This window comes from Coregonus clupeaformis, chromosome 30, assembly GCF_020615455.1.
Source record: "Coregonus clupeaformis isolate EN_2021a chromosome 30, ASM2061545v1, whole genome shotgun sequence".
Lineage (NCBI taxonomy): Eukaryota > Metazoa > Chordata > Actinopteri > Salmoniformes > Salmonidae > Coregonus > Coregonus clupeaformis.
In genome coordinates this window covers 35,566,827-35,585,455 of record NC_059221.1, presented here as the reverse complement: position 1 = coordinate 35,585,455, position 18,629 = coordinate 35,566,827, and the positions used below count along the sequence as shown (strand labels likewise).

The 18,629-nt window shown below is 42.0% G+C and overlaps 1 protein-coding gene across 3 annotated transcripts in view; it reads left to right on the top strand.

Moving 5' to 3' along the window:
* LOC121545335 (poly(rC)-binding protein 4) overlaps positions 1-10,373 on the top strand; it is a 60,822-nt gene extending 50,449 nt beyond the window's left edge. For all 3 annotated transcript variants that reach the window (XM_041855769.2, XM_041855771.2, XM_041855772.2), the window contains exons 13-14: positions 4,037-4,206; positions 8,988-10,373. In XM_041855769.2, coding sequence (XP_041711703.1) covers positions 4,037-4,206; positions 8,988-9,345 — 528 coding nt within the window. In that variant the 3' untranslated portion in view covers positions 9,346-10,373. The remainder of the gene's footprint in view (positions 1-4,036; positions 4,207-8,987) is intronic.
* The last annotated feature ends 8,256 nt before the right edge of the window (positions 10,374-18,629 follow it).

The following is an 18,629-nucleotide window of genomic DNA, read 5'->3' as shown; positions in this document are numbered from 1 at the left end:
GAGGACTTATAGCCGTGGCTGAGCCCTATCTCTCTCTCTCTCTCTCTCTCTCTCTCTCTCTCTCTCTCTCTCTCTCTCTCTCTCTCTCTCTCTCTCTCTCTCTCTCTCTCTCTCTCTCTCTCTCTCTCTCTCTCTCTCTCTCTCTCTCTCTCTCTCTCTCTCTCTCTCTGTCTCTCTGTGTCTCTGGCTCTCTCAGGCATAGCAGAAACCAAAGACTGCAGACCAGTGCAGGATTTAGGACCCATTCTCAGAACTGCAGTGGGAGATTTAGGCTGGGTGCGTCTCAATAATCTAAAACGGTTTCCTCTCCTTATCCACTTTCTTTTATCTTCATCTGCACTGATCTGAATACAAAGAAGCGGTAAAGCGATAAGGTGTACACACACCAGGTATTTGCTTTCCCCTGTCCTTCCCTTCCATAGTAGTGCAGCTGAAGAAAGAGAAAGAGAGGGAGGGAGGAGGCTACATAGATGAGAGAGAGAGAGAGAGAGAGAGAGAGAGAGAGAGAGAGAGAGAGAGAGAGAGAGAGAGAGAGAGAGAGAGAGAGAGAGAGAGAGAGAGAGAGAGAGAGAGAGAGAGAGAGAGAGAGAGAGAGAGAGATTGAGGAAGAGCTATAGACAGCAGTACTTCTGCCCATGGAAGATTTAGCCTGGAGAAAAATGATGACTCCCCCACCACCCCATCCGTCTTCCTGTGTCCTTTCAAATTACAAATTCAGCTGGAATTCTAAGAAAATATAGGCCAGTTACAGTAGCAGCTGAGGTGAGGCATGCAGTGTTACTGTACTGTGTATGTCCTGCTTAGCACTGGTAATCACTAGTGAACACAGTGGTCTATTACCTGCATGTTATTAACCTGGCTCTACACTAAATCCGTAAGCCCCTAGAGCTCCTACTCTACCTCTGAAAATTGCCCTGTAGACATTCAAAACAAGCCTTCTGCTCAATATTGTTTTGGGATTACAACGGCCTAGACAGAAGTCTTCCTATACCTACAATGCAGTTTGTTTTTCACAATCAATTAAGCATCAAGATGAATTGGTTCAAGTTGCTCAGAACGAATGTATTGTTCTGAGGTACTGATTCTCCCTCCCAGCAGGAGAGAGTACTGGTCATTATCTCTGATCCCAGGTCTTTGCTAGTGCTGCTCATTGTCTCCCTGGGTTGCTCTTTAGCCTGGTTGGGCTGTGCCAATGCCTAGCTAGCTGCTTACTGAATAATATGATGTGCCAATAATAGCCAGGGAGACCAACCAGGATGCTGTGTGACCAATGAAATGCTGCTGAACAGGACAGTGACTTCTCAGGAAAGGAATGTGAATGTGAAATACAGGGAGAAGGACAGGAGCAGGAGAACAGTGTGTGTGTGTGTGTGTGTGTGTGTGTGTGTGTGTGTGTGTGTGTGTGTGTGTGTGTGTGTGTGTGTGTGTGTGTGTGTGTGTGTGGCACAGTGGCCACTATCAGTCATCCATTGTTAAGCTGCCAACGCACACATACTGGAGGTACTCCATCACAGTCTAGGCCTTTCGCCATTTATCTGACAGCATAACCCCTGCCTCTGGGGCCTGACACCCTGCACTCAGGCTTAGACCCTGGGCCTATACACTGATCCTTAGGCCTAGGTTCCAGACTGGTTCCAGATAAACAAATTATCTTTAAATGTTACAAAATCCAACTTCATTGTATCCACTAGTAAGAATAAGAAATATTGTTTAAACATTTTTTTTAAAAAGGATGGGAATGAAATGGAACAAGACACATCCACTAGATTCCTCAGAGTTCTAATTGATGAAAGGTTATCCTGGAAAGATCATGTTCAATTTGTCTGCAGCAAAGTGATGAAATCTGTTGGTATCATCAGAAAGATTAGTGGTTTGGTTCATCAGGCTTGCTTCCTAACTCTTTACTATAGCTTAATTTACCCATATCTAATTTACTGTAATATTGTGTGGGCCATTACATATGCCTCCTACCTACATATGCCACCTCCTCTAATTACCTGCCTCCATCTGCACCTTTGTTTAAGAAACTCAATATCTTGTCTATTTACGACATCAATGTACGCCAATTATGCATTTTCATCTACAAATACTCATACCTCCCAGTCAGTTTACCTAAACCCTTCAATGGATTCTTACAGGTTATTTCTGAAATCCATCTATATAACACTGCGATAACCTTCACCCTCCCCACTGCTGCACCCCACATAGTCAATTCTCTATCAGATACAGAGGTACCATAATCTGGAATTCTTATCTTCACATTGCCAAAACCTCATCATCCCTCAATAACTTCAAGTGAAGACTGTGGATCAGCTTGATGAACCAAACTACTCAGTAATCTCCTCCATATAGCCCAACTCTCTCACACACACTCACATGCACACACACATTTAAACAAAACATATACTTTTTGGGGGAGGGCGGGGGGTGATCCTGATCAGTTTATTTGTACATTTATGATTAGTAGATCTGTTTTAACAAACCTTTTTTATTTTTGTACTTATGTGTTGTATATAGTTTTTTTGTGGTGTGGTTTTCATATAAGCCCCTGGGCTTCCAACCTCACCTGTACACTGTTTTTTGAGTGTTTTCTTTCTTTAAAAAAATCTGTATGGTTGTTTATCACTTATTTTCTTTGGTGCAAATAAATTAAACCTAAACCTAGCATGATCCTCTGGCCTTGGCCCTGCTGAGAATGTATTATTCTCCAACAGGGCAAAGGTCCAAGACAACAGAAACCAATAACAAAATCAGCTAAGACCCCCTATAAACTGATGTCAGCATCATATAAACTAATGTCAGCATCATATAAACTAATGCCATCATCATATAAACTAATGTCAGCATCTTATAAACTAATGTCAGCATCATATAAACGAATGTCAGCTTCATATAAACTAATGTCAGCATCTTATAAACTAATGTCAGCATCTTATAAACTAAAGTCAGCATCTTATAAACTAATGTCAGCATCTTATAAACTAATGTCAGCATCATATAAACTAATGTCAGCATCTTATAAACTAATGTCAGCATCTTATAAACTAATGTCAGCATCATATAAACTAATGTCAGCATCTTATAAACTAATCTCAACATCAAATAAACTAATGTCAGCATCTTATAAACTAATGCCAGCATCTTACAAACTAATGTCAGCATCATATAAACTAATGTCAGCATCTTATAAACTAATGTCAGCAAAAAGAGACTACACAAACCAGCCGGATTGTAGATTATGTGTTTTGAATTATTTTCCCATTAGCCGAGAGATGCCTCTATTCTGGGTCGTGTTCGGGAAGTGATTTGTTTGCGAAGTCGCCACGGCGATGGAAATCAATAACCTTTTAGCCATTCAAATTAATGAGAGTGCAAATGTAACCCCTCTCTCTCCTGTCTGTTTTACTGGGGCACGGAACACTGCAAATAAGGAAGAGGTTGGAAAAGCTGTGTGTTTGACATGCATGATCGATGGCGGGGCCATTGCAGAGAGGTGTGCATTTCATACACAGACTGTAGAAGACCAATAATAACATGTACACACATTCTCAACACAAGCTTTCACAATTATTGCCAGCATTTTATCATTATTAATAGTTAGCATAATCGGCATCATAAACACCACTGTCATATAGCCTACAGTAGCTTTGTTTGATTAATTGCAATATTGAGACTCTTGAAACAACTCTCGAAACATTTGCAACGTAATAAATAACTCTTAGACAATCTGAACGCAATCAAGTGCTGAGACTCTCTGCACAGATATCCACTGCATATAGCTGTTCATCCATCCACCTCTCCATCCATCCACCTCTCCGTCTGTCTGTCCGTCTGTCCGTCTGTCCGTCTGTCCGTCTGTCTGTCTGTCTGTCTGTCTGTCTGTCTATCTATCTATCTATCTATCTATCTATCTATCTATCTATCTATCTATCTATCTATCTATCTATCTATCTATCTATCTATCTATCTATCTATCTATCTATCTATCTATCTATCTATCTATCTATCTATCTATCTATCTATCTATCTCTTGCAGCTGATAGGCTCGATCATCGGCCGGCAGGGCACTAAGATCAATGAGATCAGGCAGATGTCGGGGGCTCAGATCAAGATTGGCAGTCAGCTAGACGGGACCAGTGACCGCCATGTCACCATTACCGGCACACCAATCAGCATCAACCTGGCCCAGTACCTCATCACCTCCTGGTAAGGCCATTGGCCGATGCGATCCAGGCTAACCAATCACTTCCGGGGGAGGGAGAGGGGATTTTGTTTCCATAACAGTTAAGGGCAAAGGTTAAAGGCCCAGTGCAGTCAAAAACATGATTTTTCTGTGTGTTACAGTGAGGGAAAAAAGTATTTGATCCCCTGCTGATTTTGTACGTTTGCCCACTGACAAAGAAATGATCAGTCTATAATTTTAATGGTAGGTTTATTTAAACAGTGAGAGACAGAATAACAACAAAATAATCCAGAAAAACACATGTCAAAAATGTTATAAATTGATTTGCATTTTAATGAGGGAAATAAGTATTTGACCCCCTCTCAATCAGAAAGATTTCTGGCTCCCAGGTGTCTTTTATACAGATAACGAGCTGAGATTAGGAGCACACTCTTAAAGGAGTGCTCTAATCTCAGTTTGTTACCTGTATAAAAGACACCTGTCCACAGAAGCAATCAATCAATCAGATTCCAAACTCTCCACCATGGCCAAGACCAAAGAGCTCTCCAAGGATGTCAGGGACAAGATTGTAGACCTACACAAGGCTGGAATGGGCTACAAGACCATCGCCAAGCAGCTTGGTGAGAAGGTGAAAACAGTTGGTGCGATTATTCGCAAATGGAAGAAACACAAAAGACCTGTCAATCTCCCTCTGCCTGGGGCTCCATGCAAGATCTCACCTCGTGGAGTTGCAATGATCATGAGAACGGTGAGGAATCAGCCCAGAACTACACGGGAGGATCTTGTCAATGATCTCAAGGCAGCTGGGACCATAGTCACCAAGAAAACAATTGGTAACACACTACGCCATGAAGGACTGAAATCTTGCAGCGCCCGCAAGGTCCCCCTGCTCAAGAAAGCACATATACAGGGCTGTCTGAAGTTTGCCAATGAACATCTGAATGATTCAGAGGAGAACTGGGTGAAAGTGTTGTGGTCAGATGAGACCAAAATGGAGCTCTTTGGCATCAACTCAACTCGCCGTATTTGGAGGAGGAGGAATGCTGCTTATGACCCCAAGAACACCATCCCCACCGTCAAACATGGAGGTGGAAACATTATGCTTTGGGGGTGTTTTTCTGCTAATGGGACAGGACAACTTCACCGCATCAAAGGGTGGGGCCAGATGGATGGGGCCATGTACTGTCAAATCTTGGGTGAGAACCTCCTTCCCTCAGCCAGGGCATTGAAAATGGGTCGTGGATGGGTATTCCAGCATGACAATGACCCAAAACACACGGCCAAGGCAACAAAGGAGTGGCTCAAGAAGAAGCACATTAAGGTCCTGGAGTGGCCTAGCCAGTCTCCAGACCTTAATCCCATAGAAAATTTGTGGAGGGAGCTGAAGGTTGCCAAACGTCAGCCTCGAAACCTTAATGACTTGGAGAAGATCTGCAAAGAGGAGTGGAACAAAATCCCTCCTGAAATGTATGCAAACCTGGTGGCCAACTACAAGAAACGTCTGACCTCTGTGATTGCCAACAAGGGTTTTGCCACCAAGTACTAAGTCATGTTTTGCAGAGGGGTCAAATACTTATTTCCCTCATTAAAATGCTAATCAATTTATAACATTTTTTACATGCGTTTTTCTGGATTGTGTTGTTGTTATTCTGTCTCTCACTGTTCAAATAAACCTACCATTAAAATTATAGACTGATCATGTTTTTGTCAGTGGGCAAACGTACAAAATCAGCAGGGGATCAAATACTTTTTTCCCTCACTGTACATACAGTTGAAGTCGGAAGTTTACATACACCTTAGCCAAATACATTTAAACTCAGTTTTTCACAATTCCTGACATTTAATCCTAGTAAAAAATATCTGTCTTAGGTCAGTTAGGATCACCACTTTATTTTAAGAATGTGAAATATCAGAATAATAGTAGCGAGAATGATTTCAGCTTTTATTTATTTCATCACATTCCCAGTGGGTCAGAAGTTTACATACACTCAATTAGTATTTGGTAGTATTGCCTTTAAATTGTTTAACTTGGGTCAAATGTTTCGGGTAGCCTTCCACAAGCTTCCTACAATAAGTTGGGTGAATTTTGGCCCATTCCTCCTGGCAGAGCTGGTGTAACTGAGTCAGGTTTGTAGGCCTCCTTGCTCGCACACGCTTTTTCAGTTCTGCCCACAAATGTTCTATAGGATTGAGGTCAGGGCTTTGTGATGGCTACTCCAATACCTTGACTTTGTTGTCCTTAATAATTTTGCCACAACTTTGGAAGTATGCTTGGGGTCATTGTCCATTTGGAAGACCCATTTGCGACCAAGCTTTAACTTCCTGACTGATATCTTGAGATGTTGCTTCAATATATCCACATATATATATTTTCCTCCCTCATGATGCCATCTATTTTGTGAAGTGCACCAGTCCCTCCTGCAGCAAAGCACGCCCACAGCATGATGCTGCCACCCCCGTGCTTCACGGTTGGGATGGTGTTCTTCGGCTTGCAAGCCACCCCCTTTTTCCTCCAAACATAACGATGGTCATTATGGCCAAACAGTTATATTTTTGTTTCATCAGACCAGAGGACATTTCTCCAAAAAGTACGATATTTGTCCCCATGTGCAGTTGCAAACCGTAGTCTGGCTTTTTTATGGCAGTTTTGGAGCAGTGGCTTCTTCCTTGCTGAGCGGCCTTTCAGGTTATGTCGATATAGGACTCGTTTTACTGTGGCTATAGATACTTTTGTACCTGTTTCCTCCAGCATCTTCACAAGGTCCTTTGCTGTTGTTCTGGGATTGATTTGCACTTTTCGCACCAAAGTACGTTCCTCTCTAGGAGACAGAACGCGTCTCCTTCCTGAGCGGTATGACGGCTGCGTGGTCCCATGGTGTTTATACTTGTATACTATTGTTTGTACAGATGAACGTGGTACCTTCAGGCGTTTGGGAATTGCTCCCAAGGATGAACCAGACTTGTGGAGGTCTACATTTTTTTTTCTGAGGTCTTGGCTGATTGCTTTTGATTTTCTCATGATGTCAAGCAAAGAGGCACTGAGTTTGAAGGTAGGCCTTGAAATACATCCACAGGTACACCTCCAATTGACTCAAATGATGTCAATTAGCCTATCAGAAGCTTCTAAAGCCATGACATCATTTTCTGGAATTTTCCAAGCTGTTTAAAGGCACAGTCAACTTAGTGTATGTAAACTTCTGACCCACTGGAATTGCGATACAGTGAATTATAAGTGAAATAATCTGTCCTAACCGACTTGCCAAAACTATAGTTTGTTAACAAGAAATTTGTGGAGTGGTTGAAAAACCAGTTTTAATGACTCCAACCTAAGTGTATGTAAACTTCCGACTTCAACTGTATATCTGCCACACTATGAGGATTAATAGTGTGAAAGTGATGATAATGCCCTGTTAGTGTAAGAGCTGTTTGTAAAACCGACAGAAATTTCTACCTGTTTTGATGGGATAGAGTTTTGGCCTGCCTTGTGACATCACCAAGAGCTCCGAACTTAGACCACTCTCAGACAGTCCTAGCTAAATTATTGCTTGAGAAATTGCTCTTTGCTAAGAAGCTACACTGAACAAAAATATAAACGCAACATGTAAAGTGTTGGTCCCATGTTTCATGAGCTGAAATGTTCCATATGCACAAAAGGCTTATTTCTCAAATTATGTGCACCAATTTGTTTACATCCCTGTTAGTGAGCATTTCTCCTTTTCTAAGATAATCCATCCACCTGACACATGTGGCATATCAAAAAGCTGATTAAACAGCATGATCATTACACAGGTGCACCTTGTGCTGGCGACAATAAAAGGCCACTCTAAAAATTAGCAGTTTCCACAGATCAGTCTCATGTTTTGAGGGAGCATGCAGTTAGCATGCTGACTGCAGGAATGTCTACCAGAGCTGTTGCCAGATAATTTAATGTTCATTTCTCTACCATAAGCCACCTCCAAAATTGTTTTAGAGAATTTGGCAGTACGTCCAACCGGCCTCACAACCGCAGACACGTGTGGGCGAGCGGTTTGCTCATGTCAGCGTTGTGAACAGAGTGCCCCATGGTGGCGGTGGCGTTATGTTATGGGCAGGCATAAGCTACGGACAATGAACGCAATTGCATTTTATTGGATTTTGAATGCACAGAGATATCGTTCCGTTTATCCGCCGCCATCACCTCATGTTTCAGCATGATAATGCACGGCCCCATGTCACAAGGGTCTGTACACAATTCCTGGAAATGTCCCAGTTCTTCCATGGCCTACATACTCACCAGACATTTCACCCATGGAGCATGTTTGGGATGCTCTGGATTGACGTATACGACAGTGTGTTCCAGTTCCCGCCAATATCCAGCAACTTCGCACAGCCATTGAAGAGGAAGATCCATAACTATATTCCCAGTCATGTAAAATCCATAGATTAGGGCCTAATTCATTTATTTCAATTGACTGATTTCCTTATATGAACTGTAACTCAGTAAAATCTTTGAAATTGTTGCATGTTGCATTTATATTTTTGTTCAGTATATTTTTGTCTATTTTATGACCATCTTAATTGAAAAAAAAATAACAGTAAGGTACTTCATTGTTACCCAGAAATTATTTGATATTTAGATCAAAATGGCTGCATTGGACCTTTAATAACATGGGGATGGGCGGTAATGACGTCATTGTGCTCTTGTTCTGGTAATAATCCCTTAGAGAATTCATACATCTGTATTGTATTGCAATGTTTTGCATTGTACTGTATTCTATTGTATTGTATTGAAAGCCACTCGTCCTCTCCTCTTCTCTCTCCATAGTTTAGAGACAGCTAAATCAACGGCCCAGGCAGCGTCCATGGCCGCCCCCAACATGGCTGACCTCAACATGGCCTTCACCCAGCCTGTCTCCCCGGCCTCCTCCCCCCACTCCGCCTCCACCCTGGCAGCCATGAGTGCCCTCTCCCCAACCCCCGTCATGGGCCACCCCTACGGCGTTCTGCCCTTTTCCGGCCTGCTAGGGGTCAAGTCTGTCCCCTTCCTGACACTCTCTAGCCCCGCCCCCCAGGTCGCTGTCACCACAGCCCCCTCCCACGCCACCCTGGCGGCCTACACTACCAAAATCTCCTCGGCCAACTGCATCAAGAAACCCGACAGACAGAAGTTTGCACCCTACTGATGCTACATGCTACACCAGGCTAGCCTCAGCCTTCTTCTGGAGGCTGAAATGATGGACAGCTGTCTATAATGACTCCATCTCAAGTGACACCCTATTCCCTACATGGTGCACTATACGGTGAGTAGGGTGCCATGTCAGATGTTATTCCACTCACACCATATCTTGTGCCAGAGATGGTCTTGACTTTACTTTATGATTCACCACAAGGAAGAGACCAACGGAGATTTGGACGCTAGATATCATAAAGTATACTATACATTACATATGTAGATGATTTGTGAGTTCCCCATGAATTTATGGACTGCTTTCACCTCCACTTCATTCTACTGTTATTTATCACTAATAAAGGGCACGGTTCTAACTTGGGAAATGCACTAACTTGGAATTTCATGTAAATCATGCACTGATGTGATGGTAAGTGTTTGTCTCTCAAGTTAGGAATAGGCCCAAAAGTATTTATCCTTCAGTAAGTTTGTAAATTATACTCTGATGCGGATGGATGCTCACTGTATGATGCTTTTATACAATGTCTATGTTTGCTTCTTGACGTTTTTAAGAAAATCTGTAAATGCTTGGGAAGAAAAATAACAGTGTTTTCTGCTATAGGAATGTAATGTTGAGTGGTATGTTTGTTTTGTTTGAAATGTGCAACTTGTTTTATTTATGTATATTGATTTGTTTATTAAAAGTTTTTTTTCTTTTTCTTGAAATGGCTGCAGGTATGAGTCTCCCTTTAAATGTTACCTTTGTCCATTTTAAAGGCGAAATCTGCAACTTCTTTGTCGCCTGTGGTTGAGATGAAATGCTCAGTCAATGAACAAAAACACACACACTCAAAAACAAATGTAAGCCAATCAGCGTGCTTCAAACATATTGCAGAATACATGAAACAACCCAAAGTGCTGTCTTTTTTATCTTTCTTTCTTTCTTTCTTTTAGAGATAATTAATCTATTTGAAAGCACAGTGAAGATTGCACTTGTAAAGCCACTTTGAAAATACACATCATATTAAAAGTGACGCAACACTAGCTCTCCTCCAGCCAGCTTCTCTTTATTTTCTCCCTAGCTGTCACGAGCCGGTGGGTGGCACGTCATTCCAAATGGCAGGTTTTATGAGGGATGCTCTTCACGTCATAGTGCTCTTTGTCCCCGAACAATAACTGCAGTGTGAGGCAGGCAGGCTCCACAACCCCACTGGAGCAGAGGGCTCCGCCTGCATTCACAAATACACGGCACACACACAGTTACTATATACACACACGCTGCGCACACACTCAGATGCTGAACTCACACACTGTGCGTACACACACCCACACACATTCTGATACTGAACACACACACGCACTCAGACACTGTGTACACACTCACACACTGTGTCCACACACACAAAAACACACACACACGCTCAGATCCTACACACACACACACACACATCAACTGACGCTCAGAGACGAGGCTAAGGGGGAGAGAGCAGGGAAGATAAGGGAACATGCAGTGACAGCTGGGAAGGAAAATATTGTAAAAGGAAATTCAGTAACAGCATCAACATGCACCACAGCATCGCCATCCTCTGGAGAGAAAGACAGCCTTATTTCATTCCACTCTTAGAAGACTTCAGTGGGAACGACAGGAGGCCTTGACAGCGACGTGTCCTTACTGTTGCCATAGATATTCACTTACATGTGGTCTCAGAGGCATGCAACAATATTACCCTTTCACCAGACTTTGACAACCCAACAGCGGAATTTCTATGCAAAATATGCAAGGGTCGTTAGAGTATTCAAAGTATTCTCTTTACGCCGCTGATATGAAGGAGCTTTTGTTAGTGTGGGCTGAGTTGCCTACTGTAGAAAATGATCTCTCCCTCTCTCTCTCTCTCTCTCTCTCTGTGTCTCTCCCTCCCTCTCTCTCTCTCTGTCTCTCCCTCCCTCTCTCTCTGTGTGTCTCTCCCTCCCTCTCTCTCTGTGTCTCTCCCTCCCTCTCTCTCTCTCTCCCTCCCTCTCTCTCTTTCTCTCCCTCATTCTCTCTCTCTGTGTCTCTCCCTCCCTCTCTCTCTCTCTGTCTCTCTCTCCCTCCCTCTCTCTCTCTCTCTGTGTCTCTCTCTCTCTCTCTCTCTCTCTCTCCCTCTCTCTCTCTCTCTCTCTCTCTCTCTCTCTCTCACTCTGCTCCCCAACACACACTCTCTCTCTCTCTCTCTCTCTCTCTCTCTCTCTCTCTCTCTCTCTCTCTCTCTCTCTCTCTCTCTCTCTCTCTCTCTCTCTCTGTCTCTTTCTTTCCTCTACTGCCTAATGCAGCTCCCTGAAAACAGGTCATAAAATATCCATGCCCTCAGTTGGGTCTCTATACCTCCCGCATCTCTCTCGCTCTCCCTCTTTCTCCTCCCCCCTCTTTCTCTCTCCTCACTCACACCCTCTTTCTCCTCCTCTCTCTCATCCTCTTACTAAGATCTCTCACTGCACATCATTACACAAAAAATCTGTTCATACATACACTGAAGGCAAAACATTATTATATTGTGTTATCGACAGTATCTAACGTTTATTAGACAAAATTATATATTTGATTATGTTTACATCCCAACACTCTACATCATCAACAAATATTGAAAATGTATTTCATACAGTATACTCTACGTTTGCCTATAGATATGAATGAGAATGCACAGGAGCAATACTTTCCCTCAGACGCTTGTGCCACCTGCAGGAACAAGTACACATAGCACCATTGAATTCACTGTACCTTCTGCTACCAGCCTAATTCAGTTTGATCTCTCTCTCTCTCTCTCTCTCTCTCTCTCTCTCTCTCTCTCTCTCTCTCTCTCTCTCTCTCTCTCTCTCTCTCTCTCTCTCTCTCTCTCTCTCTCTCTCTCTCTCTCTCTCTCTCTCTCTCTCACTTTATTAGCCTGTGTTAACATTGCCAAAAAGTGAAGTAGATAGTAAACAAAAGTGAAATAAACAATAAATATACAGTAACATTACACTCAAGTTTCAAAAGAATAAAGACATTTCAAATGTCATATTATGTATATATATCAGTGTTGTAACAATGTGCAAATAGTTAAAGTACAAATGGAAATAAATAAACATAAATATGGGTTGTATTTACAATGGTGTTTGTTCTTCACTGGTTGCCTTTTCTTGTGGCAACAGGTCACAAATCTTGCAGCTGTGATGGCACACTGTGGTTTTTCACCCAGTAGATGGGAGTTTATCAAAATTGGGTTTTGTTTTCGAATTCTTTGTGGATCGCTGTAATCTGAGGGAAATATGTGTCTCTAATATGGTCATACATTTGGCAGGAGGTTAGGAAGTGCAGCTCAGTTTCCCACCTCATTTTGTGGGCAGTGTGCACATAGCCTGTCTTCTCTTGAGAGCCAGGTCTGCCTACGGCGGCCTTTCTCAGTAGCAGAGTATGCTCACTGAGTCTGTACATAGTCAAAGCTTTCCTTAAGTTTGGGTCAGTCACAGTGGTCAAGTATTCTGCCACTGTGTACTCTCTGTTTAGGGCCAAATAGCATTCTAGTTTGCTCTGTTTTTTTGTTTGTTCTTTCCAATGTGTCCAAGTAATTCTCTTTTGTTTTCTCGATGATTTGTATTGGGTCTAGTTGTGTTGTTGTTGTTGTTGTCCTGGGGCTGTGCTTGGGGTCTGTTTGTGTTTGAACAGAGCCCCAGGACAAGCTTACTTGGGGGACTCTTCTCCAAGTTCATCTCTGTAGGTGATGGCTTTGTTATGGAAGGTTTGGGAATCGCCTTTTTAAGTGGTTATAGAATTTAACGGCTCTTTTCTGGATTTTGATAATTAGCGGGTATTGGCCTAATTCTGCTCTGCATGCATTATTTGGTGTTTTACGTTGTACACGGAGGATGTTTTTGCAGAATTCTGCATGCAGAGTCTCAATTTGGTGTTTGTCCCATTTTGTGAATTCTTGGTTGGTGAGCGGACCCCAGACCTCAGAACCTCTCTCTCTCTCTCTCTCTCTCTCTCTCTTCTCTCTCTCTCTCTCTCTCTCTCTCTCTCTCTCTCTCTCTCTCTCTCTCTCTCTCTCTCTCTCTCTCTCTCTCTCTCTCTCTCTCTCTCTCTCTCTCGGGAAGGAAGGAAGGAATTGTATTAAGCATTTGAAACATCAGTGGAATGGTATCAAATACATCAAACACATGGTTTGATACCATTCCATTCGTTCCGTTCCAGACATTATTATGAGCCGTCCTCCCCTAAGCAGCCTCCACTGGTGGGGTGGCTATAACCGCTGTGTAGTTATTATCACAAAAGCATAACCACCACAAAATGGAATCATCATCACAAAAGGACCACCACCACAAAATGGAATCATCATCACAAAAGCACCACCATCACAAAATGTTTATCAGAGACCTGACAGATTCTCCACTTTTCCTGCAAACACAAAGCATAGGAACTTTTAAAAGGTGAATGGAGTTGAGTAGCTAAGGACATTTCCACTGATGTCTTGCTTTATGCAAAGCAAATTCTTTGCATGTCCTATAGGAGAGTTCCAATGTCGTTTTGCATAGGCTACTGGTCAGCTTGAACTTGAGACAGAGACTGCATTTTCTAGATCAACATTGGATATACCACATTCATATACCACACCTTTACAAAGGCCTTAAATTACAGATAACGGGTTGCTGTTTCTGTTAGTCAATAGTCAATAAAAATGTTCTCAAAAATGATTATGTATAGCAGCTCTTATTAAGTTGCTTATTGAAGAATGTCAGATGATGGAAACTTGTCCCCAACGACCCATCAAAGTCTTATGTATACATTGATCTATAAGTCAGTCTGTCCCTTGGGGACCCCCAGGGTTGTACTTCTTTTTACCAACCCAGCATGAGGCATTTAACTGGTTGAATCAGGTGTGCTAGTGCTGTGACATTGATTAGAGAGGCCTTAGCTTTTACTTACTACATGTGAAGTGGATGTCATTTTCATTCTGTACTCATGGCATGGGAACAAGCTTAATAATGTTCCACTGAAGAAGAAAAGAAGGGCGTTTCTGTGTTAAAGTCAACCTGAGCATGCATAAATAGTTTGTCATTTCCAAATTAAACCATGTTCATAATTATCCGGTCTATAAGTTGAAGTTCCAAATCAAATCAAATCAAATGTTATTTGTCACATGCGCCAAATACAACAGGTGTAGACCTTACAGTGAAATGCTTACTTACAAGCCCTTAACCAACAATGCTGTTTTAAGAAAATAAGAGTTAAGAAAATATTTACTAAATAAACTAAAGTTTAAAAAAGTTACACAATAAAATTACAATAACAAGGCTTTATACAGGGGGTGCCGGTACCGACTCAATGTGCGGGATTACAGGTTAGTCGAGGTAATTTGCACATGTAGGTAGGCTTTATTTGAAAAGTTTAAGTAAGAAATTGCAAACACTTGGAACATTACAAAAAGGCTTTTCAGTCAATAATATTTCATGGCTTTTAGAAAGGGCTCACAGAGCTTGTTTTCCCACTCACAGCTGTCCCCCATTGCTAGTCATGAATATTAGATGTTAATGAAGCAATACAGATGAAATTGAAGTGAGTTTCGTTGGCTAGTTCTTCAGTATTGTTAAGATAGGGGGTGACTGGGACAGGCAACGTAACATCATAACTTTTTTAGGAAAACTTTTTATAAAACATGCACCTTCAGATCATCTTGAAACTTTCTCTGTAAAGCTAAGTTTTGTCAAGGTTTTATATGGTCTATAATTGGTTTCTCTCTTTTCATTGTCAGTATCTTTTTTCAGCGTTATGATGTCCATAACATCCATAACAGTTGTCAATGTGATGGATATTTATGTATCATATCATAGCTTCAAAAGCTTGTGCAGTCACCACATTCTGTATGCTTCTTCTGTGATGTATTCTTCAGACTTTTACTGAAGCAATTTTCCAATTCTCTTGGAAAATATATGCTGAAATGCATTTGTCATACATGGCAGTAATGTTTTTTTTTTAGGAATCTATTCAATCTGTATCGCTGAAGCGTTACAGATATGCGCAGAAGAAATTTGAAGGACATTTCAATCGCGCTATAGCACAGATCTTCCATGATACACATTTAATCTCTTTAGGCCCTAATGTATTTTGATCAATATATGTCTTGTATTCCCCAACCACTAAAACCCTAACCCACATACACCTGCACGGTAGGCCTATTATTTACAATAACTATGGTTTTTGTGAAGTCTGTCTATTTCTCTCATTTCGGAGATACATTTCAAAGGGAATTTATCTCTGAAATGAGAGAAATAGACAGACTTAACAAAATGATGTTGCTGTGCACCAAGCATTAACCTGGGGAGATATCCGGAGGTACTGTATGATGTGTTATGAACTCAACTTGATAATGGCGCCGGAGAAGAAGGCTGCCGTTTTACAGCCCTCTAATCACTTTTTTGTTTTATTCTACTTTTTTATTAAAAATAAATGCACTGTTGGTTAAGGGCTGTAAGTAAGCATTTCACTGTAATGTCTGCACCTGTTGTTTTCGGCGCATGTGGCCAATAAAATTTGATTTGATTTGATTTGAATTGAATTCTAGCTAGGTGGCTAACGTTAGCTACCTCACTTACGTTAGCTAGGCTAGGGGTTAGGGTTAGGGGTTAGGGTTAAGGTTAGGATTAAGTTTAGGAGTTAGGTTAAAGGGTTAAGGTTAGGGTTAGGGTTAGGATTAGGGGAAGGGTTACCTAAAAGGCTTAAGGTTAGGGTTAGGTGAAGGGTTAGCTAAAAGGGTTAAGGTTAGGGCTAGGGTTAGGATTAGGATTAGGGGAAGGGTTAGCTAACATGCTAAGTAGGTGCAAAGTAGCTAAAAAGTAGTAAGTAGTTGAAAAGTTACTAATTAGCTAAAATGCTAAAGTTGTCCATGATGAGATTGAAACTCGCAACCTTTGGGTTGTTAGACGTTTGCGGTATACACCCGACCAACCACCCTACTTTCATTTTTGCCTTATTTAAGAGTCTCTGATTTACGTACAGAATAATACGAAATGCTCTGAGACGAGGTTGTGCACAGAGACTCTTTCAAGTGGTCAGACCAGAATGCCTACTCATTCAAAAACTGGAAGCAAGGACAACCTCAATTCAAAGTGACCCGCAAATGTGTGGCATCTTCTGCAGACACATAGGAATGGGAAGTTGAGAGATGACGTACCCTTTCTTCTGCCATGGTGCCCTCAGTATGAAGAACAGATACAGTGTGTAGTGAGAGTGAAGCTGACTCCTCTGTGACCATGACTGATCCGGCTGTGTTAGAGGCCATCTTACAGCAGATCCAGGAGAAAATGACAGAGAAGAGGATGTGTCAAGATGCCAAACGGAGCTGGAAAAGGCAACCAGGCGGAGAAGTCTTTGAGGAGGAGAAGGAGAATGAGAGCTGTGAGAAGAAAATAATAAAGACAGAATTTTAACTTTATGAAATATCATCTAATCTCACAGTAAATGTTATTAATCTCCTTCTCTATATTCTGATGGGAGATCTAGTATGTATATATATTTTTTAATTGTGTAGAATGTATCGTGAAATGTGTACCTTAAAGGGGCAATCTGCAGTTAATTGTATGTGCCCATTGATTCTTGAAGAATATAACTTATAAATGCCTCATGAGCTTAGTTCAACTCTCGTACCCCATCAGAACCCAAAATATAAGCTTGTTTGTAAGCAAAGTAAATGTAAACAAACACCATATAGCCTCAAAACATGGTTAAAACTATAATATTGATATCATGGATGGTCAATCCTTGTATCCATAGCTCTGTCTATGAATTTGAGAGTGGTTACATTTCTCCAGCACCATCCCTCAGCTTTGTACCGAAACAGGGGCGGGGAGTCGCTTTGTTGTTGTTTCAACTGCTGCTTTAACTAATATCAAAAACATTTACATCATGTACCTTTACATAATGTATTGATCGTTTTTATGGGTGGAGATTGTGGAGAAGCTAGGCCCATAACTCTCCTCCCCTGACCGTGCACAGTTCACAAGACTTCAATTCAACGTCTGTTCGACGTTGGTTCAACGTAATTTCATTGAAATAACGTGGAAACAATGTTGATTCAACCTGTGTGTGCCCAGTTGGCACTGTTCTAATTAGCGGTAGCCGTGGTCATTTTTATTTTTCATTGAACCCTTATTTTACCAGGTAAGTTGACTGAGAACACATTCTCATTCACAGCAACGACCTGGGGAATAGTTACAGGGGAGATGAAAGAGCCAATTGGAAGTGGTAAAGGCTGGTCTTGTTTTCAAAAGTGAATGCAATAGGCCTACACATACAGTGGGGAGAACAAGTATTTGATACACTGCCGATTTTGCAGGTTTTCCTACTTACAAAGCATGTAGAGGTCTGTAATTTTTATCATAAAAAATCCTGAAAAATCCTGAAAATCACATTGTATGATTTTTAAGTAATGAATTTGCATTTTATTGCATGACATAAGTATTTGATACATCAGAAAAGCAGAACTTAATATTTGGTACAGAAACTTTTGTTTGCAATTACAGAGATCATACGTTTCCTGTAGGTCTTGACCAGGTTTGCACACACTGCAGCAGGGATTTTGGCCCACTCCTCCATCAGACCTTCTCCAGATCCTTCAGGTTTCGGGGGCTGTTGCTGGGCAATACGGACTTTCAGCTCCCTCCAAAGATTTTCTATTGGGTTCAGGTCTGGAGACTGGCTAGGCTACTCCAGGACCTTGAGATGCCTCTACGGAGCCACTCCTTAGTTGCCCTGGCTGTGTGTTTCGGTTCGTTGTCATGCTGGAAGAACCAGCCACGACCCATCTCCAATGCTCTTACTGAGGGAAGGAGGTTGTTGGCCAAGATCTCGCGATACATGGCCCCATCCATCCTCCCCTCAATACGGTGCAGTCGTCCTGTCCCCTTTGCAGAAAAGCATCCCCAAAGAATGATGTTTTCACCTCCATGCTTCACGGTTGGGATGGTGTTCTTGGGGTTGTACTCATCCTTCTTCTTCCTCCAAACACGGCGAGTGGAGTTTAGACCAAAAGCTCTATTTTTGTCTCATCAGACCACATGACCTTCTCCCATTCCTCCTTTGGATCATCCAGATGGTCATTGGCAAACTTCAGACGGGCCTGGACATGCGCTGGCTTGAGCAGGGGGACCTTGCGTGCGCTGCAGGATTTTAATCCATGACGGCGTAGTGTGTTACTAATGATTTTCTTTGAGACTGTGGTCCCAGCTCTCTTCAGGTCATTGACCAGGTCCTGCCGTGTAGTTCTGGGCTGATCCCTCACCTTCCTCATGATC